At 44.9% G+C, this 25,000-nt stretch overlaps 1 protein-coding gene across 1 annotated transcript; it reads right to left on the reverse strand.

Moving 5' to 3' along the window:
• Positions 1–4,384: 4,384 nt before the first annotated feature.
• LOC145412123 (uncharacterized) lies at positions 4,385–4,981 on the reverse strand. Its single transcript, XM_080282046.1, has one exon. The coding sequence runs from the start codon at positions 4,979–4,981 to the stop codon at positions 4,385–4,387; it is 597 nt and encodes a 198-aa protein (XP_080138172.1).
• Between the last annotated feature and the right edge of the window lie 20,019 nt (positions 4,982–25,000).

Consider the following 25,000-nt stretch of genomic DNA (forward strand, 5'->3'; position numbering starts at 1 on the left):
TGGCAGCATGTCATCGTGAACTGTCTCTCGAAGCTGCACACAAGAGGAATGAGCGAGAAAAAAATAGAAATTATCAAGAAAGGATCCAACATGTGGACCACGGTCGATTCACTCTCCTTGTGTTCACGACATCAGGTGGGATGGGTCCGGAGGCAGTGAGATTCTATTTGAGACTGGCAGAGGTTCTTTCTGAGAAGAAACGTCAACCGCAGAGTTCTGTTATGGCCTGCATGAGATGTCGACTCTCATTCTCCCTCGTGAGGTCTGCTGTGCTATGTCTCAGGGGCACAAGATCATCAGCCCTCAGGCCTGTCTCTCTGGCGGGTATGGATTACGAAGCTACAGTGGTCGAGAGTCGCATAGACCAGCGACTCCAATAGTTTAATGTCTTTATTTACGCTGTAATATCAATAAAAAAAATAAAATAATAATAGTAATAGTACTGTAGATGGTTGGTAACCACAGCCGTTGGCGTGCTTGGGGCCAACGGATTGTAATATGAGGGTTAGTGTTAACGTTCACATTACAACTTCAAATGGTGAACTGTATTAGGAAGGTTGGTTTTGATCTTCACAATATAATTCACCAATGGATGGAGGTGATTTTGTAGTAAAAAAAAGTAGTAGTAGTAGTAGTAGTAGTAGTAGTAGCAATTAGTAGTAGTAGTAGTAGTAGTAGTAGCAATTAGTAGTAGTAGTAGTAGTAGTAGTAGCAGGGGTAGTAGTAGTAGTGTTCTGGGTGGTGGAGTGAGAGGACGTGTGCCAGGCGCTCCGTGTTAACGTCTCGAAATCATAGTAAAAATGATTGTGGACTCTTAGAAATTGATACCCACTCCAGCATAAAGTGGACACTGATGCATATGTGAAAGTAAATCTTAAATATTAGCTATATATAGCTTGGAAAATGTGAAAAATTGTGAAAACTACGGTGTGAGGGGGAGGAAGGGTGTGTGTGTGTGAGCAGGGACCGTTAGCGAGCGAGATGCTGACCTGAGACGGTTATCTGGACTGGTGTCAACACCATACATTATATCATCAGCCACCCGGGACCCCGCCACCACATGTGCGCTGCCCCACATACCCACAATATAAGTATCGCCACCCTCACTTACAAAATAAGTACCTCTCTGAAGCCTATTTTTCAGTTATTAACTTTGTCCACAAATAACAATGAGACGTGGGATGCCTGTCACACACCTCTTGCTCACTCCATTATCCTTGGAGCATTAACTCCATTTCCCTAACATATCAGCTGTTACCACACACTGAATATCACCCACTGATCACTAGCATACACACCACCTAATAATACGATTTATAAACACTGTATCAAACACTAAATATAACAACAACTACCACTAACTATACAACAATCTCCTACATACACACCACCAGCATAGCCAGGTGGTATAGAAGTGTGGCATACAAACACATTTAGGTAGGGAATCTTACATACACCTTAGATGACACTGTAATGTAAATACATCATACATAGAGACACACACACACAATGACTGTTCTTAAATTACTATAAAACATATTATACATAGAATCTCATAGTACAAATATATAACCAATCACAGTAGATAAGTCTATAATATAATAATAAATAGTACAGTAATAATTAAAACTTTAATTTTAATATATAAAATTGATAAATATAACTTCAATTAAATAACAAATTTAAACATAGTACCCTAGTTTTAAATACACTATTATTATTAAATACAATAGTATTTAAGGGTGATGGAGTGACTATTGTTGACTGGTTAGTAAGATTGTTGAATGTGTGCTTTGAGAAAGGTATGGTGCCAATTGACTGGGCAAGTGCTTGTGTGGTCCCGTTGTATAAAGGCAAGGGTGATAAGTATGAATGTACTAGCTTTAGGGATATAAGTCTGTTGAGTGTTGTAGGTAAGGTGTATGGTAGAGTGTTAATTATGAGAGTTAGAGAGGGTACAGAGGGAGTGATCGGTGATGAGCAGTGTGGCTTTAGGAGAGGGAGGGGATGCTTTGATTGGGTGTTTGCGGTGAGACAAGTGTGTGAAAAGTATTTAGCGAAAGGCAAGGATGTGTTTTGGGCATTTATGGATTTAGAGAATGCGTATGATAGAACTGATAGGGAGGCTTTGTGGACTGTTTTAAGATTGTATGGACTTGATGGTAGGTTACTAAAAGGGGTGAAAAGTTTTTATGTAAATAGTAGAGCGTGTGTAAGAGTGGGAAATGCTGTGAGTAATTGGTTTCCCGTGAGAGTGGGGCTGCGACAGGAATGTGTGATGTCACCTTGGGTGTTTAATATTTACATGGATGGTGTTGTAACGGAGATGAATGCAAGAGTTTTAGGTGGAGGTCTGAGTCTGGTGAATGTTGATGGTGGAGAGTGGAATCTGAAGCAGCTGCTGTTTGCAGATGATACTGCACTGGTGACTGATTCAGAGGAGAGATTGAGACAGTTGGTAGAGGAGTTTGGAAGGGTGTGTGAAAGGAGGAAATTGAAAGTAAATGAGAATAAGAGTAAAGTGATGAAGTGTACGAGGTTGATAGATGGTAGGGGGATGAATATAGTTTTGAATGGTGAGTTGCTTGAGGAGGTAGATTGTTTTAAATATCTAGGGTCACATGTTGCTGTGAATGGAAGAATAGATGCAGAAGTGAAGTTTAGAATAAATGAAGTAGGAAAGGTGCTGGGAGGAATGAAAAAAGTGTTTAAATGTCGTTCGCTTAGAATGGATGTAAAGAGAAGGCTGTATGAGGGTGTTGTGGTACCGACTGCGTTATATGGGGCTGAAACAGAGAAGAAAAGTTTGAATGTAATGGAGATGAGGTGTCTGAGGAGTATGCGTGGAGTGACGCGTATGGATCGGGTGCGAAATGATGAAGTGCGAAGGAGAACTGGAGTTGTTTGGGAGATGGCTTGTAGAGTTGAGCAGAGGGTGTTGCGATGGTTTGGGCATATGGAGAGAATGGATAATGAGCGATTGGTGAAAAAGATAACTAGATCTGATGTGGGAGGTGTAAGGCTGAGAGGAAGACCACGAATAGGATGGATGGACAGTGTGAAGAGAGCGCTGGATGCGAGAGGGATGTCTGTTGAGCAAGGAAGAGTGGCTGTGCGTGACAGAAATAAATGGAGAGAAATTGTGAATGAATAAGTGATGACGCAGCCCTGAGGGGATATTCTCCCGCATTTGGTCTGATCAGCTAGTCAGGTCAGGTGCGGATAAGGGGATGGGTCTGTTATGATGTGGCAGGGGTAAACCAGTTCTGCTGTTGGGCCCTGCTGCGGATGTCACTGATTGCATTGCGCAGTTGACCATTGTGCGGTGTAGTGCGGTGAAGATCTGTCTGTTCTCCCCTTTGGGGCTAAGATGCAAATGAATGTATTTGAATGGATGAGTAAATGGGGAGTGTGTCGTCCTGTCTCGGCTACCTCCCTTTCCTTGGGGGAAGCAGCCTAGGTATATAGATAGATAGACAATAGTAATAAGACTATTTTTAATAAAATATCTATATAATAGGACTAATGTAAACTCCATAAAATTACAAACTAGAACTACTTACTTAACCCTCTCAAAATTCTCTTTTGTATTCAAAAGAAGTACTAAACAAACCTAGTTAATGCCAATGTGACTTAGTAAACCAAGGTGCCTCTATCTTACCCCCACAACACACCACAACCACACATCACACATGACATGTCACAACACCAACACACACACACGCACACACACCGTCCCAACACCACACACCACACCACACTCACCCCTATACCATAGCGTCCGAAAACCCAATATCACTAAACTACACACACACACACACACACACACACACACACACACACATATACACTACCGCTACGCCACACACCACCCTCACCCCTACACCTTAACGCCTGAAGACCCATTACCAATAAACAAGGCTCCACATTATTGCACCACTCCAATTGGCCACCTACTTAACCCTTGAACAAAGAAGCGTTGTTTTACTTCATATCAAACTTTAAATACATAACAGTATCAGTTCAGTCGATTATTAGTATAAGACAGAATAATTAGATATTAACTGATATGCATATGTACTACTGCTACTACTACTATTACTGCTACTACTACCCTTTTTTTTTTTTCTACCACAAAATCACCTCCATCCATTGGTGAATTATACTGTGAAGATCAAAACCAACCTTGCTAATACAGTTCACATTTGGAGTTGTAATGTGAAGGTTAACACTAACCCTCATATTACAATCCGTTGGCCCCAAGCACGCAAACGACTGTGCTGACCAACCATCTACTATTACTATTATTGTTTTATTTTTTATTTATTGATATTACAGTGTAAACAAAGACATTAAACTATTGGAATCGCTGGTCTATGCGACTCTAGACCACTGTAGCTTCATAATCCATACCCGCCAGAGAGACAGGCCTGAGGGCTGATGATCTTGTGCCCCTGAGACATAGCAGAGCAGACCTCACGAGGGAGAATGAGAGTCGACATCTCATCCAGGCCATAGCAGAACTCTGCGGCTGACGTTTCTTCTTAGAAAGAACCTCTGCCAGTCTCGAATAGAATCTCACCACCTCTGGACCCATCCCACCTGATGTCGTGAACACAAGGGGAGTGAATCGACCGTGGTCCACATGTTGGATCCTTTCTTGATAATTTCTATTTTTTTCTCGTTCATTCCTTTCGTGTGCAGCTTCGAGGGACAGTTCGCGATGACATGCTGCCATGGGATCGAATATCCGGATGTCGAAGAACGCCCTCTGCCCATGTGTCCAGAAACCTTGAGCACAGACATCCACTCTTGCATCATTTGATGTGTATGCTGTTCTGTGGGTGAAGTGCTCGCCGTCCAGGGGTAGCAGAGCTGGCTCAATCGTGACATCATGGCATATTTCCTGCAGCATTTTGGCAGTGAGGTCGCGTACTTCATCGTGTCGGATGCAAACAAAGCCTCCCTTCTTGCATACCATTGCATGATTTGCATCAAAGGCAGTGCCACAGGCACAGTGTTGAGGTAGGTTCTCTATTGGCCACCCATATCTCAAGGCTATGGTGTCAGTAAATTCTTGTTTGTTGAAGTGGAAGCCTTTTGCCTCGAGAGGCAGGGTTGTGAGCCAGTTCGATGCCCCAACCTCCTGTGCAGTTTCAACTCTTCTGCACTGGTCTGGTATTAGATGCTCGATTATGTGCTGCAGCTGGTCTTTTTGTCTATATTCATCCCCCTACCATCTACCAACCTCGTACACTTCATTACTTTACTCATATTCTCATTTACTTTCAATTTCCTCCTTTCACACACCCTTCCAAACTCCTCTACCAACTGTCTCAATCTCTCCTCTGAATCAGCCACCAGTGCAGTATCATCTGCAAACAGCAGATGCTTCAGATTCCACTCTCTACCATCAACATTCACCAGACTCAGACCTCCACCTAAAACTCTTGCATTCACCTCCCTTACAACAACACCCATGTAAATATTAAACAACCAAGGCGACATCACACATCCCTGTCGCAGTCCCACTCTCACAGGAAACCAATCACTCACAGTATTTCCCACTCTTACACACGCTCTACTATTTACATAAAAACTTTTCACCCCTTTTAGTAACCTACCATCAAGTCCATACAATCTTAAAACAGTCCACAAAGCCTCCCTATCAATTCTATCATACGCTTTCTCTAAATCCATAAATGCCCAAAACACATCCTTGCCTTTCGCTAAATACTTTTCACACACTTGTCTCACCGCAAACACCTGATCCACGCATCCCCTCCCTCTCCTAAAGCCACACTGCTCATGACCAATCACTCCCCCTGTACCCTTTCTAACTCTCATAATTAACACTCTACCATACACCTTACCTACAACACTCAACAGACTTGTACCCCTAAAGCTAGTACATTCATACTTATCACCCTTACCTTTATACAACGGGACCACACAAGCACTTGCCCAGTCAACTGGCACCATACTTTTCACAAAGCACACATTCAACAATCTTACTAACCAGTCAACAATAGTCACTTCACCACCCTTCAGGCATTCCACAGCACACCCATCCATACCTGCAGCTTTCCCTGTTTTCATCTCCTTTACTGCCTTCTCCACTTCCTCCTTCGTGATCAAAGAATCATTCAACTCTCCCAACACATTTATTCCCTGCACCCTTCCATCCGCCACAATCTCAGCCACCCTTTCCTCCTCTACATTCAACAATCTTTCAAAATACTCTGCCCATCTCTTCCTTACTGCATCCATCTCAATTAACATCCTTCCATCCTCTGCTTTTACTCGTTCTTCCTTCCCAGACTCTCCCTTTCGCACCCTTTTCACCTCCTTCCAAAACATTTTCTTATTCTGTTGAAAATTCTCTGTCAGCCACCTACCCCACCTCTCATCTGCTGCCACTTTAGCATCACGTACAGCCCTTATCGCCCTATTCCTCTTTTCCTTATACCTCTCATATGATATCTCATCCTTCCTCTGGAGCCACACTTCATATGCACGTCTCTTCTCAGCCACAGCCATACTTACTTCCTCGCACCACCATTCACTTCCTTTTCTTACACCACCACCCACACGTCTCACACCACACACCTCTTCTGCATGCCCCACCACAGCACCCTTAAATAACTGCCATTCCTCCTCCACACTGCCATTTTCCCGATCTTTCACTGCATTCCACTCATCTTTCAATTTCTCCTGATACTCTATCTTTTTCTTTTTTTTATCCAACTCACTCACCTTCAAAACCTCCCTGCCACATCTAACCTTCCTAGCTCTCACCCATCTCTTACCTACTCTTAACTTTCCCTCCACCAGGTAGTGGTCAGACATACCTCCACCCTCCCCTCTCAGAACTCTCACATCCAACAATCTTCCTATTACATTCTTAGACACAACCACATAGTCCATCAAAGCTCTATCAACAACCCTTCCACCCTCCTGTCTCACCCATGCATACTTATAAATATCTTTCTTCTCAAACAACGTATTTCCAATCATCATCTCTCTCTCAGCACACATCGCTATCATTTGCTCCTCATTTTCATTTCTTCCAGGCACACCGTGCATACGAACTACACCTTCAACTGCTACATTTCCCACTCTAGCATTCAGATCTCCCATCATTACCACATTCACATTCGCTCCAAAACTCTGCAGACACTTATCAACATCATTCCAGAAAGACTCCCTCTCTTCTTCATCGCTTTCACTACCAGGCCCATATGCACTCACAAACACCCACAACTCACGTTTAAATTTCTCTTTCACCCACATCAGTCTCGATGACACCTCCTTCCATTCAATCACACACTGCTGTACATCCGGACTCACTTACAAGGCCACACCTTCTCTTGCCCTTCCTCTATCAACACCTGACAATCTTCCATTCACACTTCCAAACATAGACTCCCCCTTCCCTTTCATCTTCGTTTCACTCAAAGCTAACACATCCAACTTTCTTCTCACAAACATTCTTCCAATCTCCTCCCTTTTAGACTCAATCGTACTACATCCACGCACATTCATAGACCCAATCTTTAGGACACGGGGATAACTCCATCCCCCATCCCTTTCTCTGGCCTGTCTCTTTTTAGGAACTAAAAAACAGAGGAGGGGGTCCCTAGTCCCCTCACCCCGCCCCTTTTAGTCGCCTTTTACGACACGCAGGGAATACGGTGGCAGTATTCTTCCTAACACAACCTGGCCGCAGAGTAGTAGTACCACCCCATAGTGCGGCCAGGTTGTGTCCCCCCCCGCTTGTTTTTCTCTAATTTTGCATATCAGTTAATATCTAATTGTTCTGTCTTATACTAATAATCGACTGAACTGATACTGTTATGTATTTAAAGTTTGATATGAAGTAAAACAACGCTTCTTTGTTCAAGGGTTAAGTAGGTGGCCAATTGGAGTGGTGCAATAATGTGGAGCCTTGTTTATTGGTAATGGGTCTTCAGGCGTTAAGGTGTAGGGGTGAGGGTGGTGTGTGGCGGTAGTGTATATGTGTGTGTGTGTGTGTGTGTGTGTGTGTGTGTGTGTGTGTGTGTGTGTGTGTGTGTGTGTGTGTGTGTGTGTAGTTTAGTGATATTGGGTCTTCGGACACTATGGTATAGGGGTGAGTGTGGTGTGGTGTGTGGTGTTGGGACAGTGTGTGTGCGTGTGTGTGTTGGTGTTATGACATGAGATGTGTGATGTGTGGTTGTGGTGTGTTGTGGGGGTAAGATAGAGGCACCTTGGTTTACTAAGTCACATTGGCATTAACAAGGTTTGTTTAGTACTTCTTTTGAATACAAAAGAGAATTTTGAGAGGGTTGAGTAAGTAGTTCTAGTTTGTAATTTTATGGAGTTTACATTAGTCCTATTATAAAGATATTATATTAAAAATACCCTTACTACTATTGTATTTAATAATAATAGTGTATTTAAAACTAGTGTACAATGTTTAAATTTGTTATTTAATTGAAGTTATATTTATCAATTTTATATATTAAAATTAAAGTTTTAATTATTACTCTACTATTTATTATTATATTATAGACTTATCTACTGTGATTGGTTATATATTTATACTATAAGATTCTATGTATAATATGTTTTATAGTAATTTAAGAACAGTCATTGTGTGTGTGTCTCTATGTATGATGTATTTACATTACAGTGTCATCTAAGGTGTATGTAAGATTCCCTACCTAAATGTGTTTGTATGCCACACTTCTATACCACCTGGCTATGCTGGTGGTGTGTATGTAGGAGATTGTTGTATAGTTAGTGGTAGTTGTTGTTATATTTAGTGTTTGATACAGTGTTTATAAATCGTATTATTAGGTGGTGTGTATGCTAGTGATCAGTGGGTGATATTCAGTGTGTGGTAACAGCTGATGTGTTAGGGAAATGGAGTTAATGCTCCAAGGATAATGGAGTGAGCAAGAGGTGTGTGACAGGCATCCCACGTCTCATTGTTATTTGTGGACAAAGTTAATAACTGAAAAATAGGCTTCAGAGAGGTACTTATTTTGTAAGTGAGGGTGGCGATACTTATATTGTGGGTGTGTGGGGCAGCGCACATGTGGTGGCGGGGTCCCGGGTGGCTGATGATATAATGTATGGTGTTGACACCAGTCCAGATAACCCTCTCAGGTCAGCATCTCGCTCGCTAACGGTCCCTGCTCACACACACACACCCTTCCTCCCCCTCACACCGTAGTTTTCACAATTTTTCACATTTTCCAAGCTATATATAGCTGATATTTAAGATTTTCTTTCACATATGCATCAGTGTCCACTTTATGCTGGAGTGGGTATCAATTTCTAAGAGTCCACAATCATTTTTACTATGATTTCGAGACGTTAACACGGAGCGCCTGGCACACGTCCTCTCACTCCACCACCCAGAACCCTACTACTAAAAAAAAAAAAAGTAGTAGTAGTAGTATAGTAGTATTAGCAGTAGTAGTAGTAGTAGTAGTAATGTGGTCAGGACAGGTGTGGCAAATCGTCCATCAGTCGCCAGGTGTGTACTGTTGACTCTCACCTGTGTCTTGTTCTAGTCTTTGTATACATGTTATTAGCCTTCAGTGTCACCCAGTCTTATCCCTCTACATTCTTATCCCTTGTCACTCGTAGCCCTTCAAGCCACTCCCTGTTCTCTCTCTCTTTCTCTCTCCCTCTCTCTCTCTCTCTCTCTCTCTCCAATTATTATAAAATCCCACGTCTAAGGCAATCACTGTTTTATTGTATTCCTTTCATGACTTCCTTCTGTATCACTAACATGCATCAAAGATAAGTGAAAAGTTTTTGTTTTAATTATATTTATTTCTAATTATACATAATCATATATATTTTTAATCGTAAATATTTGAGGAGACAACTGCTTGTGTCAGGACCCATTACATTGATGATGGCCGTAAATATTACAAGAGGTGTAACTTGTGCTGTTGGGTGTAGTGTAGTACACCCTGAATACTTTTTGTGCTCCACAGCTAACCTATAAGACCAGTCAAATAATGCATCAGTCTGAGAGTTAAAACCTATAATGCCAATGACCCGACTAAGTTGATGCAAGGCATAGCTTTTGTATTGAACTAAGCTGTTAGTGCATTAAAATCCATACTACCTATCAGTACCGTGGGTCACAAGAATACCAACATTATACACAGCAAATCAGTGCATGACACACTCAAGTTGGCTGTATGACATTATTGCTGAGGCCATATCTAACAAATGGCACACAGCAGCAGTGACGTACTAAACACAATTATTGCTGAGGCCATGTCTAACAAATGCGGCACATCAGCAGTGACATACTAAACACAATTATTGCTGAGGCCATGTCTAACAAATGGCACACAGCAGGAGTGACATACTAAACACAATTATTGCTGAGGCCATGTCTAACAAATGGCACACATCAGCAGTGACATACTAAACACAATTATTGCTGAGGCCATGTCTAACAAATGGGACACAGCAGCAGTGATATACTAAACACAATTATTGCTGAGGCCATGTCTAACAAATGGGACACACCAGGAGTGACATAACACAATTATTGCTGAGGCCATGTCTAATAAATGGGACACATCAGCAGTGACATACTAAACAAAAATGGTGTTGCTGTATGTGGACATGCATCAAGGTTTTGCCTGTGCCTTTTGTTACGAGTATACTGCTACTCAACACAACTTGTGATAATCCAGCCACTAAGGCACTAACTGCACTCTTATATCTATGGCCACACTACAGTTCTTAATTCTACATACTAATACTAATACTGTACTTACAAACACATTGCCTTATGTCAGTCTCTACTTCTGTTTCTACAGCTCTACATTTTCTGTTTCAGACTACACAGTAGACTAAGCCATGTACTCTCTCAATACTCTTAGTTTAGTGGTTTTCAAAGTTTTTCATCCTGTGTACCACATGAACATTTTCTGCGGTGGTGACGTACCCCTCACTTAGCATGAGGACAACAATGGATGGCTTGCTGACTGTAATTTAAACTGCCTATTAAATTAACCTTTTGACTCCTCACTGTGCCACTATCGCTTACTAACCTAGGGAAGTTACTGTGTAAAGACTACTGTTTAGTTTGTAAAGTTAATGAGATGGCTGAGCTTGTTTCTTTGCCACCAGTGAGTCATTCCTCAGCACAGTGTCTGAAAGGGCTACTCTGATGTCTTCCTGTCGCCTACCCCAAATATTCCTATCGCCGTGGGTTTGCCAGGGGAAAAGCTACAGTTCTGGCACCATTCATATATTGGAAGTGGAGGGCTATATTGTTATAATTGTCAGTAGTTATCAGTGAAGGCTGATGTGATGGTAGAATCAGTGTTGTTCTCTGTAAATTAGTTAGCGATGACAGGTGTAGCCTATTAAGGTAGTGTAGGTGTTGGGGCAGCAGTCATTGTCAGTATACAAGGCTGATATTGTAATTGTTACTAACTGGATATACTTTGTTCCATGCAATGCTGCAGTCAATGTACCTGACTAATCTTTTTTGACTGACAAAAGTTATATAATAAAAGTCATTATTTACTGTCCTTCCATCTGTCATACAACACACCATGCAGAGAGTTAAGTTACTTAGGCTGCTTTGACATGCTCTTAATTTCTTGCCAATACTGTCAACTCTGGAACTGTCTCCCTCTGTCTATATTTCCTACTGCCTATGACCTCCAGTCTTTCAAACGCAGTGTATCCAGGCATCTCAAAATGAACGGATCTTGAAATTGGCTCTGTTATCTTGTTTTTGTATTTTCATGGAGGGAAAAAATTGCGGCTCCTGGCCTTTGGTTCCTTCTTCCTTGCATAAAAAAAGAAGAAAAAAGCCTAAGCCAACTACTCCTTATGCCTGCCGCCGCCATCATGCACAATAAAAGGGTCACTTCACCAAAACACGTCACCTTCAAAACCCTTTTTGTGTGTATGTGCTTGGACCTATACAAACCAACCATGCCACCTTTGACAACACAACAGTTATGCTTTTTGTGTAATCCTTCAATAATTCCACGTGTCACTTTGCCACGGTCATAACAATATTCCCATATATTTAAATCTTACTCCACCCGTCCCTTCAAGCACCTCACCTTCCATTATTTATGCTCAACATTTCTTCCTGTTTTGTCTGTCCATTACTCTGTTATAAAATGTACTGTTCTAGTGTGTCTTTATATCATGAGCTGGTGTTAGGGCTGGTGTGGTGGGGTCAGGTGGTGTTAGGGCTGGTGTGGTGGAGTCAGGTGGTGTTAGGGCTGGTGTGGTGGGATCAGGTGGTGTTAGGGCTGGTGTGGTGGGGTCAGGTGGTGTTAGGGCTGGTGTGGGTGGCGCCGGTGTGGTAGGTTCAGGTGGTGTTAGGGTTGGTGTGGGTGGTGCCTGTGCTGTGGGGTCAGGTGTTGTCAGGGCTGGTGTGGTGGGGTCAGGTGGTGTTAGGGCTGGTGTGGTGGGGTCAGGTGGTGTTAGGGCTGGTGTGGTGGGGTCAAGTGGTGTTAGGGCTGGTGTGATAGTGTCAGGTGGTGTTAGGGCTGGTGTGGTGGGGTCAGGTGGTGTTAGTGCTGGTGTGGTGGAGTCAGGTGGTGTTAGGGGTGGTGTGTGTGGCGCCGGTGTGGTGGGGTCAGGTGGTGTTAGGGCTGGTGTGGTGGGGTCAGGTGGTGTTAGGGCTGGTGTGGTGGGGTCAGGTGGTGTTAGGGCTGGTTTGGTGGGGTCAGGTGGTGTTAGGGCTGGTGTGGTGGGGTCAGGTGGTGTTAGGACTGGTGTGATGGGGTCTGGTGGTGTTAGGGCTGGTGTGGGTGGCGCCGGTGTGGTGGGGTCAGGTGGTGTTAGGGCTGGTTTGGTGGGGTCAGGTGGTGTTAGGGCTGGTGTGGGTGGCGCCGGTGTGGTGGGGTCAGGTGGTATTAGGGCTGGTGTGGTGGGGTCAGGTGGTGTTAGGGCTGGTGTAGGTGGCGCCGATGCCGTGGGGTCAGGTGTTGTTAGGGCTGGTGTGGTGGGGTCAGGTGGTGTTAGGGCTGGTGTGGTGGGGTCAGGTGGTGTTAGGGCTGGTGTGGTGGGGTCAGGTGGTGTTAGGGCTGGTGTGGTGGGGTCAGGTGGTGTTAGGGCTGGTGTGGTGGGGTCAGGTGGTGTTAGGGCTAGTGTGGTGGGGTCAGGTGGTGTTAGGGCTGGTGTGGTGGGGTCAGGTGGTGTTAGGGCTGGTGTGGTGGGGTCAGGCGGTGTTAGGGCTGGTGTGGTGGGGTCAGGTGGTGTTAGGGCTAGTGTGGTGGGGTCAGGTGGTGTTAGGGCTGGTGTGGTGGGGTCAGGTGGTGTTAGGGCTGGTGTGATGGGGTCTGGTGGTGTTTGGGCTGGTGTGGGTGGCGCCGGTGTGGTGGGGTCAGGTGGTGTTAGGGCTGGTTTGGTGGGGTCAGGTGGTGTTAGCGCTGGTTTGGTGGGGTTAGGTGGTGTTAGGGCTGGTTTGGTGGGGTCAGGTGGTGTTAGGGCTGGTGTGGGTGGCGCCGGTGTGGTGGGGTCAGGTGGTATTAGGGCTGGTGTGGTGGGGTCAGGTGGTGTTAGGGCTGGTGTGTGTGGCGCCGGTGTGGTGGGGTCAGGTTGTGTTAGGGCTGGTGTGGGTGGCGCCGATGCCGTGGGGTCAGGTGTTGTTAGGGCTGGTGTGGTGGGGTCAGGTGGTGTTAGGGCTGGTGTGGTGGGGTCAGGTGGTGTTAGGGCTGGTGTGGTGGGGTCAGGTGGTGTTAGGGCTGGTGTGGTGGGGTCAGGTGGTGTTAGGGCTGGTGTGGTGGGGTCAGGTGGTGTTAGGGCTGGTGTGGTGGGGTCAGGTGGTGTTAGGTCTGGTGTGTGCTGGGGTCAGGTGGTGTTAGGGCTGGTGTGGTGGGGTCAGGTGGTGTTAGGGCTGGTGTGGTGGGGTCAGGTGGTGTTAGGGCTGGTGTGGTGGGGTCAGGTGGTGTTAGGGCTGGTGTGGTGGGGTCAGGTGGTGTTAGGGCTGGTGTGGTGGGGTCAGGTGGTGTTAGGGCTGGTGTGGTGGGGTCAGGTGGTATTAGGGCTGGTGTGGTGGGGTCAGGTGGTGTTAGGGCTGGTGTGGTGGGGTCAGGTGGTGTTAGGGCTGGTGTGGTGGGGTCAGGTGGTGTTAGGGCTGGTGTGGTGGGGTCAGGTGGTGTTAGGGCTGGTGTGGTGGGGTCAGGTGGTGTTAGGGCTGGTGTGGGTGGAGTCGGTGTGGTGGGGCAGGTGGTGCTAGGGCTGGTGTGGGTGGCTCCGGTGTGGTGGGGCTAGGTAGTAAAACATGTTAATGTTGAAGGTGTTCAGCCACAGCCGGTAGATAAGGTAGCCCAAGACGGCTGCCAAGGCAATCTGGCTTATTACCATCCTGGCCACCAGCTTTGGCAATATCTTGTCAGAACTGATGGCAACAGCGGTGGCGTTCCATATCAGCACCGATGGTTCTGTAATATTAATAGATTTATAAATACCTTCTGGTGGCGTTCCATATCAGCACCGATGGTTCTGTAATATTAATAGATTTATAAATACCTTCTGGTGGCGTTCCATATCAGCACCCATGGTTCTGTAATATTAATAGATTTATAAATACCTTCTGGTGGCGTTCCATATCAGCACCCATGGTTCTGTAATATTAATAGATTTATAAATAAATTCTAGTACCATTGTTTGGTCATTCCTGCAGCACGGCTCCTATTATACTCTAAAGGTACACATCCCGACAAAACACACACACACACACACACACACACACACACACACACACACACACACACACACACACACACACACACACACACACAACACAGGCACTGGCTCGTTTCCACCTGACGAGTTGAACTGTGGGAAGGGGGTAGTGGTGGCCGGGAGGGGGTAGGGGGAGATGATTCAGGAGATAGTTGTAGCCGGGAGATGGGGAGGAAGGGAGGGAGGTATGGGGCACAGTGGAGGGACTGGTGGGGGCAGAGGGCATAAGGGGGATGGTAGGGGAGGGAGGAGGGAGGGAGGGGAGTATGAGGTACATTGGAGGGACTGGTGGGGGTAGAGGGCATAAGGGGGATGGTAGGGGAGGGGGAGGGAGGGAGGGGGGTATGAGGTACAGTGGAGGGACTGGTGGGGGTAGAGGGCATAAGGGGGATGGTAGGGGAGGGAGGGAGGAGGGGTATGGGGTATAGTGGTGGGACTGGTGGGGGTAGAGGGCATAAGGGGGATGGTAGGGGAGGGAAGTATGGGGTACAGTGGAGGGACTGGTGAGGGCAGAGGGCATAGGGGAGGTGGTAGGGGAGGGGGGAGGGAGGGAGGGGGGTATGGGGTACAGTGGAGGGACTGGTGGGGGCAGAGGGCATAAGGGGGATGGTATGGGAGGGGTATTAAGGTCGTGGGTATAGGAAGGGTGGGCACTGGGAGTTGACAGCCACTGCATAGAAAGTGCTATAAACATTTGCATGTGTCATGAATAAAGGGATAACAATGTATATTAAATTATTCAAGTTAAGTGTTCAGGAAGCGGAACATGGAACAAACCAGCAGTACCACACGTGAACACACAGGCAGGGCTTTGTACCCTGCCTGGGGCTGTACAATGTGGGTATGCTGGTACCTGTACATCTAGGTAAGTATGGCCAAATATCACAGGGAACTGAACACACCACGTTGTTCACGGCTTGTTTGGACGATTTGATGGCATAGAATATCAGAGGTAAGATGTGACAGTGGTGGAGCACTATTGTACATACCACTATTGCACACTACTATTGCACACAGCACTATTGCACACAGTACTATTGCACACTACTATTGCACACACCACTATTGCACACACTACTATTGCACACACCACTATTGCACACACCACTATTGCACACACCACTATTGCACACTACTATTGCACACACCACTATTGCACACCACTATTGCACACAGCACTATTGCACACACCACTATTGCACACTACTATTACACACAGCACTATTGCCTGTGGAGTCACGTGGAGAGACAGGCTGACGAATGAGGATATAAAGGAGCGTTGTGGTGTGGATGTGGATGTGATAGGAAGCGTTATAAGGAACACACTGAGGTGGTTTGGCCATGTGGAGAGGATGGAGGGTGAAAGACTGACGAAGAGAGTGTATGTGAGTGAGGTGGAGGGGGGAAGAGGGAGGGGGAGGCCGAGGATGAGATAGAGGGATGGGGTGGAGAGGTATATGAGAGAGAGGGGTGTGAGTTGGGAGCAGGGCAGTGAAATGGCGGGGGACAGTGCGACTTGGAGGCGATTTGTTTGTGGCCACCCCAAACGGGATTGAGGCGTCTGGCAATAGATAGATAGACTATTGCACACACCACTATTGCACACACCACTATTGCACACACCACTATTGCACACTACTATTGCGCACACCATATTGCACACTACTATTGCACACAGCACTATTGCACACTCCTATTGCACACACCACTATTGCACACTACTATTGCACACACCACTATTGCACACTCCTATTGCACACACCACTATTGCACACTACTATTGCACACAGCACTATTGCACACAGCACTATTGCACACTACTATTGCACACACCACTATTGCACACACCACTATTGCACACTACTATTGCACACACCACTATTGCACACACCACTATTGCACACAGCACTATTGCACACAGCACTATTGCACACACCACTATTGCACACTACTATTGCACACAGCACTATTGCACACAGCACTATTGCACACACCAATATTGCACACACCAATATTGCACACACCACTATTGCACACACCACTATTGCACACACCACTATTGCACACTACTATTGCACACACCACTATTGCACACACTACTATTGCACACAGCACTATTGCACACAGCACTATTGCACACACTACTATTGCACACTACTATTGCACACACCACTATTGCACACACCACTATTGCACACACCACTATTGCACACTACTATTAAACACAGCACTATTGCACACAGCACTATTGCCTGTGGAGTCACATGGAGAGACAGGCTGACGAATGAGGATATAAAGGAGCGTTGTGGTGTGGATGTGGATGTGATAGGAAGCGTTATGAGGAACACACTGAGGTGGTTTGGCCATTTGGAGAGGATGGAGGGTGAAAGACTGACGAAGAGAGTGTATGTGAGTGAGGTGGAGGGGGGAAGAGGGAGGGGGAGGCCGAGGATGAGATGGAGGGATGGGGTGGAGAGGTATATGAGAGAGGGGGGTGTGAGTTGGGAGCAGGGCAGTGAAATGGCGGGGGACAGGGCGACTTGGAGGCGATTTGTTTGTGGCCACCCCAAACGGGATTGAGGCGTCTGGCAATAGATAGATAGACTATTGCACACACCACTATTGCACACACCACTATTGTACACACCACTATTGTACACACCACTATTGCACACAGCACTATTGCACACACCACTATTGCACACATCACTCTTGCACACACCACTATTGCACACACCACTATTGCACACAGCACTATTGTACACACCACTATTGCACACAGCACTATTGCACACAGCACTATTGCACACACCACTATTGCACACACCACTATTGCACACACCACTGACCCACATACTGCTGTCACCATGAGTCTCCAGTCACAGACCACTCTGTCTATCTAGCTACTTATTTATCTAGCTTTGTAGCCTTCTCTCTTTCTTTCTGTCTAGCTTTCTGTCTTTCTATTTGTATCTTTCTGTCTTTCTATCTGTATCTTTCTGTCTTTCTATCTGTCTATCTTTCTGTCTTTCCATCTGTCTATCTTTGTCTTTCTATTTGTCTATCTGTCTTTCTATCTGTCTATCTTTCTGTCTTTCTATCTGTCTATCTTTCTGTTTTTCTATCTGTCTATCTTTCTGTCTTTCTATCTGTCTGTCTTTCAGTCTTTCTGACTGTCTATCTTTCTGTCTTTCTATCTGTCTATCTTTGTCTTTCTATCTGTCTATCTCTGTCTTTCTATATGTCTTTCTTTCTGTCTTTCTATCTGTCTATCTTTTTGTCTTTCTATCTGTCTTTCTATCTGTCTACCTTTCACTATTTCTATCTGTATCTTTCTGTCTTTCTATCTGTCTATCTTTCTATCTGTCTACCTTTCACTCTTTCTATCTGTCTCTCTGTCTTTCTATCTGTCTACCTTTCTGTCTATCTGTCTTTCTATCTGTCTATCTTTCTGTCTTTCTATCTGTCTATCTGCCTATCTTTCTGTCTGTCTGTCTGTCTGTCTATCTGTCTGTCTGGCCTTCTCTCTGTCTATCTTTCTAGCCTACTGTCTGTCCATCTATCTACCTTTCAAGCCGTCTGTCTGTCTGTCTATCTATCTTTCTATTCTTCTGTCTATTTATCTACCTTTCTATCCTTCTGTCTATTTACCTATCTAGACTTCTTTCTGTCTGTGTACCTGTCTATCTTTCTATCCTTCTGACTTTTTATCTATCTTTTTATCCTTCTGTCTATCTATCTTTCTATCCTTCTGTCTATTTATCTTTGTAGCCTTTTGTCTATTTATCTATCTTTCTAGCCTTCGGTGTGTCCATCTGTCTATCTTTCTAGCCTTCTGTCAGTCTATCTATCTTTCTGTCCTTCTGTCTATTTATCTATCTTTCTATCCTCCTGTCTGTTTATCTCTCTTTCTAGCCTTCTTTCTGTCTGTCTATCTGTCCATTTTTCTAACCTTCGGTATGTCTTTCAATCTATCTATATAGCCTTCTGTCTATTTGTCACGCCCACTGTCTGTCTATCTTTCTAGCCTTCTGTCTATCTGTCTAGCTGGTCTGTCCGTCTATCTATCTTTCTAGGATTCTGTCTATCTTTCAGGTCTTCTGGTTATATATCTTTTAGCCTTCTGTTTATCTATCTCTCTGTCTAGCCTTCTGTCTGTCTATCCATCTATCATTCTAGTCTTGTCTGTCTAACCTTCTGTCTATCTGATTACCTATCTATCCATCTATTTGTCTGTCCATCCATCCATCCATCCATCTCTCTCTGTACCTGTATATCTCTTTACCGGTGTCTGTTTACAAAAAGATAAGGTGATATATAGAGGGGGAGATAGATAGACTGCTGGACAGATGAATGGATAGTCAAGGTAATTCAGTAATAATACCTGGTAACTACTGAATACCTGAGTAACACAGCACAGGATGGAACTTCTTAGCACAAAAAAGTCAAATAAATCTTTAACATTGCATAAACACAATACAGTAATGGTGGGTATAAAGAATGACAAGACAAATAATAGAACACAAGTTTTTCTGTATGTCTTCAACAGCCTGCTGAGTCTAACCTTCTTTGCAGAAGGAACTGAAGGACCCGCAGTCATGGACACCCATACATGTTGCACCCAGCCACAGTTCTGGGAAGTTTTCCAGATCTTGACTGCAGTTATGCTGGTGTACGACATTCGTCTGTCCATAGGTTTTTTCATACAAAGCAATCCATTTTGGGCTCACCTGCAACATCAAACACTCATGATCATGGATAAATGGCAGACACTTTAAAATGGTGGTCTATCAACGAAGAAGTGTGGTTAAGTTAATGCTTATCGAGTAAATGACAGTCATGCAGCGGGATCACCAAAGTTTTGCCGAGTGCCAGTCTGCTTCAGCAATACCACCCACAACACTCAGTTTGACATGGAGGCCTCAGCTATACTGCTGGGTAAACAAACACTGTACAAGTGTCTGGCACAAAAATCAGACTCAGGCTCTTACATTTGCCAGTTAAAATAATGTGCTAAGCAGTGCATCACCAGCTTCTCGTAATACTGTCAGCTTCCAGGAGTTTACAAAATGTCCAAATTGCACACCGAAGGGTGAATTAGGCTAATTACTGACGAATATAATGATACTGACAGTGAGAATACAATACACTACAATACATCAGCTATGGTGTATTAATATAGGGTATAAGGTGTTGTAAGAGTATCAGACGAGAGAAAAATTAATGCAAGAAAAACTAAAATACATTAGAAAAAAATAACTAGAGAGGCACTAAATTACTGTAAATCACCGTAAGCAGACGACCAAACAATGGCATGCAACGAAACTGAGAGAACTCCAAAGCCACTCATACATAATATATATATATATATATATATATATATATATATATATATATATATATATATATATATATATATATATATATATATATATATATAATAAGGAGTGATGCTATACTGTTTATAGGCCAAAAAGTGCCATGCATTATATTACTCATTGCCAGCACTGATGCCTCACTGCTTTGCACTTTACCTAACCACTGCCATTAATTTAGCCCTTTACCACGATAAAATAGGACAAGTTCATGAATAATGGAACAAATGTTTAGCAGTTGTACACTTATGCCTTTACAAACACACCTTTTATTACCTTACCCCCTCCCCAACCATTACCCATACCCCACCACTACCTTACTCCCTCCCCAACCATTACCCCTACCCCACCACTACCTTACCCCCTCCCCAACCATTAACCCCTACCCCACCATTACCATACCCCCTCCCCAACCATTACCCCTACCCCACCACTACCTTACCCCCTCCCCAACCATTACCCATACCCCACCACTACCTTACTCCCTCCCCAACCATTACCCATACCCCACCACTACCTTACCCCCTCCCCAACCATTACCCCTACCCCACCACTACCTTACCCCCTCCCCAACCATTAACCCCTACCCCACCACTACCTTACCCCCTCCCCAACCATTATCCCTACCCCACCACTACCATACCCCCTCCCCAACCATTACCCCTACCCCACCACTACCTTACCCCCTCCCCAACCTTTACCCCTACCCCACCACTACCTTACCCCCTCCTCAACCATTACCCCTACCCCACCACAACCTTACCCTCACCCCAACCATTACCCCTACCCCACCACTACCTTATCCCCTCCCCAACCATTACCCCTACCCCACCACTACCTTATCCCCTCCCCAACCATTACCTCTACCCCACCACTACCTTACCCCCGCCCCAACCGTTACCCCTACCCCACCACCACTTTACCCTCACCCCAACCATTACCCCTACCCCACCACTACCTTACCACCCCCTCCCCAACCATTACCCCTACCCCACCACTACCTTATCCCCTCCCCAACCATTACCCCCTCCCCAACCATTACCCCTATCCCACCACTACCTTACCCCCTCCCCAACCGTTACCCCTACCCCACCACCACTTTACCCTCACCCCAACCATTACCCCTACCCCACCACTACCTTACCACCCCCTCCCCAACCATTACCCCTACCCCACCACCACCTTACTCTCACCCCAACCACCATTTATTCCTCACCCTCTTCACCAGCATAAACCTACACCCTCATCCTATCCCCACCGCCGCTCTTCCCCCTCCCCAATGCTTACCCTCTCCCAGCCAGTAATTTACCCCCTACACAACCACCCCCTCCCCCATCCAATCTGCACCACCACCACCCAACCTTCCATCCTACACCACCACCACCTAAACATTCTCCTCGACCCCCTCTTTCCCCACCCTGGCTCTATCCCCACCATCCTGTTGTACCTGATCCTCCTTCCCTCCACCACATACCCCAACCCATACTGACCTGGATCGTGAAGGAGCGAGTGAGTGAGGGGTGAAGGGTGGTCCAGGGGTCAGCTACATGGGTCGTCGTCTGGCCGGGCTTGTCACACCCGATATACACGCGATCAAGAGTAGCATTAATGGCAGGTTCGTGGTATATGTCAAATTCGGCTCCTGTGTAGTTACCCTCTTGGTCATGGAAAGCAATGTTAAGGTACCAGGATACATTGTGTGAAGGTGGGTAGTGTACCAGCTGGGCCTGGTGTGTGGTGTGCCCGCCCTCCTGGCCAGACTGGAGTGTCAGGGATATATACTTGGGTTGCATTGGGACATGGGTCATCTGGCAGCCTGGGGTAAAACAACACAGGTTACCACTACATTGCTAACCCCACTACTATTAACACCCTTATTTTGTTAACACCACTACTACTGACAAAGGTACTATGTCAACACCAGTACTGTTAGCATAACACTGTTGGCAACAATATTACCAACACCACGACTCAGCTGACACCACTGCCACTAACACCACTACTTGGTTGAAACAAATGGTATTAATACCAAAAATGTTACCAATACCACCACAGTTCTCACTCCAGCTATGTTAACACCACTACTGTTTATGCCACTACTCTGTTTACCTTACTGAATAACACTACTTCTTTGTTATTATCAGCGATGATGTTTTTGCCAGCCTCTGTGTGTGTGTGTGTGTGTGTGTGTGTTGTGTTACCATCGTATCTCATGAACGGCTTGAGCTATCAACATGAAACCTTCAGAGTATCAAGATGTGGCCAAAATCTTGGACGAGTTTGAGAAAATGGGCACTCGGAGTCAAGGTTAAAGTCACCATAATGACTGCCAAAGGTCAACTATAAACGGTTTCACGGAGTCTGACGCACTGATTTTGCCAGCCGAGGACAGGTGGATTTGGTAACACTGTGCGATGCACTCGGGCAGTGATTGGTGGATTTCCGTTGTGTTTGAACGTGCACCAAATTGACTTTGTATTCCAACCAAGGCCCTCATTGATTTGTTAGATACCGGAATATACAGATACAAATTAAAGCAATGATATCTTTAATGATAAATATATGCCTTTTAAATTACTAGAGATAAACCTGAACGACACTGATAACAAAACTAAGTAAAGTCGCGACTGGACGCATAAGAACAACAGTCTGCGACTGATTTAAATTTATTTCATTACGTTTGATTTCGTTCACACTGTACGCGGTTTTATTACAGCAGCAGAGTTCAACTGTTATTTTCTCATGGGTTTTGCTTTTATCTTACTTTCCTTTCTTCCACCATTAACAAAAATTCGGTTCCTTCTAAAATGATGTAATCCATTACTTTCCCGGCTCTCTGTCGAGGGGACAAAGATACATGCTTGAGGAGAGGGTGCATGGTGGCCAGGGATAGGATGTCCGTCTGTCTGTCTGTATGTCCGTCTCTTATGATACACAAATGTTTGGGAAAATCAAACATTAAACTTAATCATGTAAGAAATAATTTTACTGAATCTGACTGGGAATACAAACAAATGCAGATTTTTAGAGCTACTGTTACCTATGAAGGTAATGAAAATGTGTATGTACATTATATATATTGAGAATAGCATGTATTGACCCCAGTGTGTATATGTGTGTGTGTGTGCTCACACAAATCATATTAGAAGACAAGCTAAGCGTATCTAGGGTCAGGTTGTATATTAGTAGATGAGGTAGTGAAGGGCATGGTGTAGACTGTAGACTGTGACACTGTAGTAGTGGTGGGAAAAACATTCCAGCCTTCACAGAACTTCGGAACCACCTCGCTATGAACGTCTGAATTCCCGCCACAGTTGCTGACTGTGTTCGTATGCATCCAGTCGCGTCTTTACTTAGTTTTGTTGTCAGTGTCGTTCAGGTTTATCTCTAGTAATTTAAAAGGCATATATTTATCATTATATATATCATTGCTTTAATTTGTATCTGTATAATCCGGTTTCTAACAAATCAATGAGGGCCTTGGTTGGAATACAAAGTCAATTTGGTGCACGTTCAAACACAACGGAAATCCACCAATCACTGTCCGAGTGCATCGCACAGTGTTACCAAATCCACCTGTCCTCGGCTGGCAAAATCAGTGTGTCAGACTCCGTGAAACCGAGTATTGTGTGTAGTTTCTTTAATATGGATTGGCTTTTTGTGAAATGCGGTGACTGAATTCCGTAGAGTTTTGCAAATTTTCTTCACATTTGGTTTGTAACTTGTAACTTGGCCAGCAACATATTCCGGCGGGCGATTAGCATTCGGCTCCCGTGTGCTTTTCTTTTATAATAATATTGTGTTAACACATTATTATTATTATTATTATTATTATTATTATTATTATGTCAGGAGAGGAGGTTGTGCATTTGTAACTTGTATTTCAAACACAAAGATGCACATAAATATACATGGTAGAGAGGGAATGTGGATTGTGTTGCAAGAAGCCTAATTGATTATGTGCTCGTAGAGAGGTCGATGATGGGAATGGCTGCTGATACGAGGGCTGTGAGAGGACGATGTGGAGGTCTGTCCGATCATATGATTGTGGTATGCAGGATCAAGCTGAGAGAAGTGAGGTGGACCAGGAGAGAGAGAGGAGCAGTCAGCGAGAAAGACTGAAAGTTGAGAAGCTGAGGATCAAAGAAATGGCAGATGAATACAGGACCAAAGTAGAGGAGGAGTTAGAATCAGTGAATTGGAATGAAATGGATCTGGACAGCCTGTGGAATGCATATAGGGATTGCTTAGTTAGGAATGCTAAAGCGGTGTGTGGTGTGGCAAGAGTAACAAGAAAGAAGAAAGGTACGGCATGGTGGGATGAGGAGGGTAAGAGCAGTGGAGGAAAAGAGGAAGAAGTGGCTAGAGTGGTTACAGGACAGGGGTTCAGTTGAATTAAGAACTGAATATGTTGAGAGATGGAAGCACATAAAGAGACTAGTGAAGAGGAAAAGAAAGGTAAATGATGATCTAGAAAGAAAAATGAATGAAAACTACTCTGAAAAAAGGAAGTTATTCTGGAAAGAGGTGCGGAAATGTAGAAGTGAAAGCGGAAAGAAATGGGATGGTGTGAAGGATGCAGGTGGTAGATTATTAACCCATGGGGATGAAGTAAGGACCAGATGGAAAGAGTATTTTGAAAGCCTGATGAATGGGGATAGAGAGAGCAGAGCAGCTGTAAACATGATTGGTTTTGGGGGTGTGCAGAGAAGGAATGCAGTGCCAGGAGACGTGATACTCGCTCAGGTGAAGAGTGCTGTGAAACGGCTTAAAAAAGGGAAAGCAGCTGGGGTCGATGAGGTGTATGCAGAGATGATTAAGTGTAGTGGAGAGAGTAGAATGAAGTGCTTGTTGGAAGTATGTAAGAAGACATGAACGAGCGA

This window comes from Coenobita brevimanus, chromosome 92 (genome assembly GCF_032717465.1).
Source record: "Coenobita brevimanus isolate Jiangsu-jjx chromosome 92, ASM3271746v2, whole genome shotgun sequence".
In the NCBI taxonomy this organism is placed as follows: domain Eukaryota; kingdom Metazoa; phylum Arthropoda; class Malacostraca; order Decapoda; family Coenobitidae; genus Coenobita; species Coenobita brevimanus.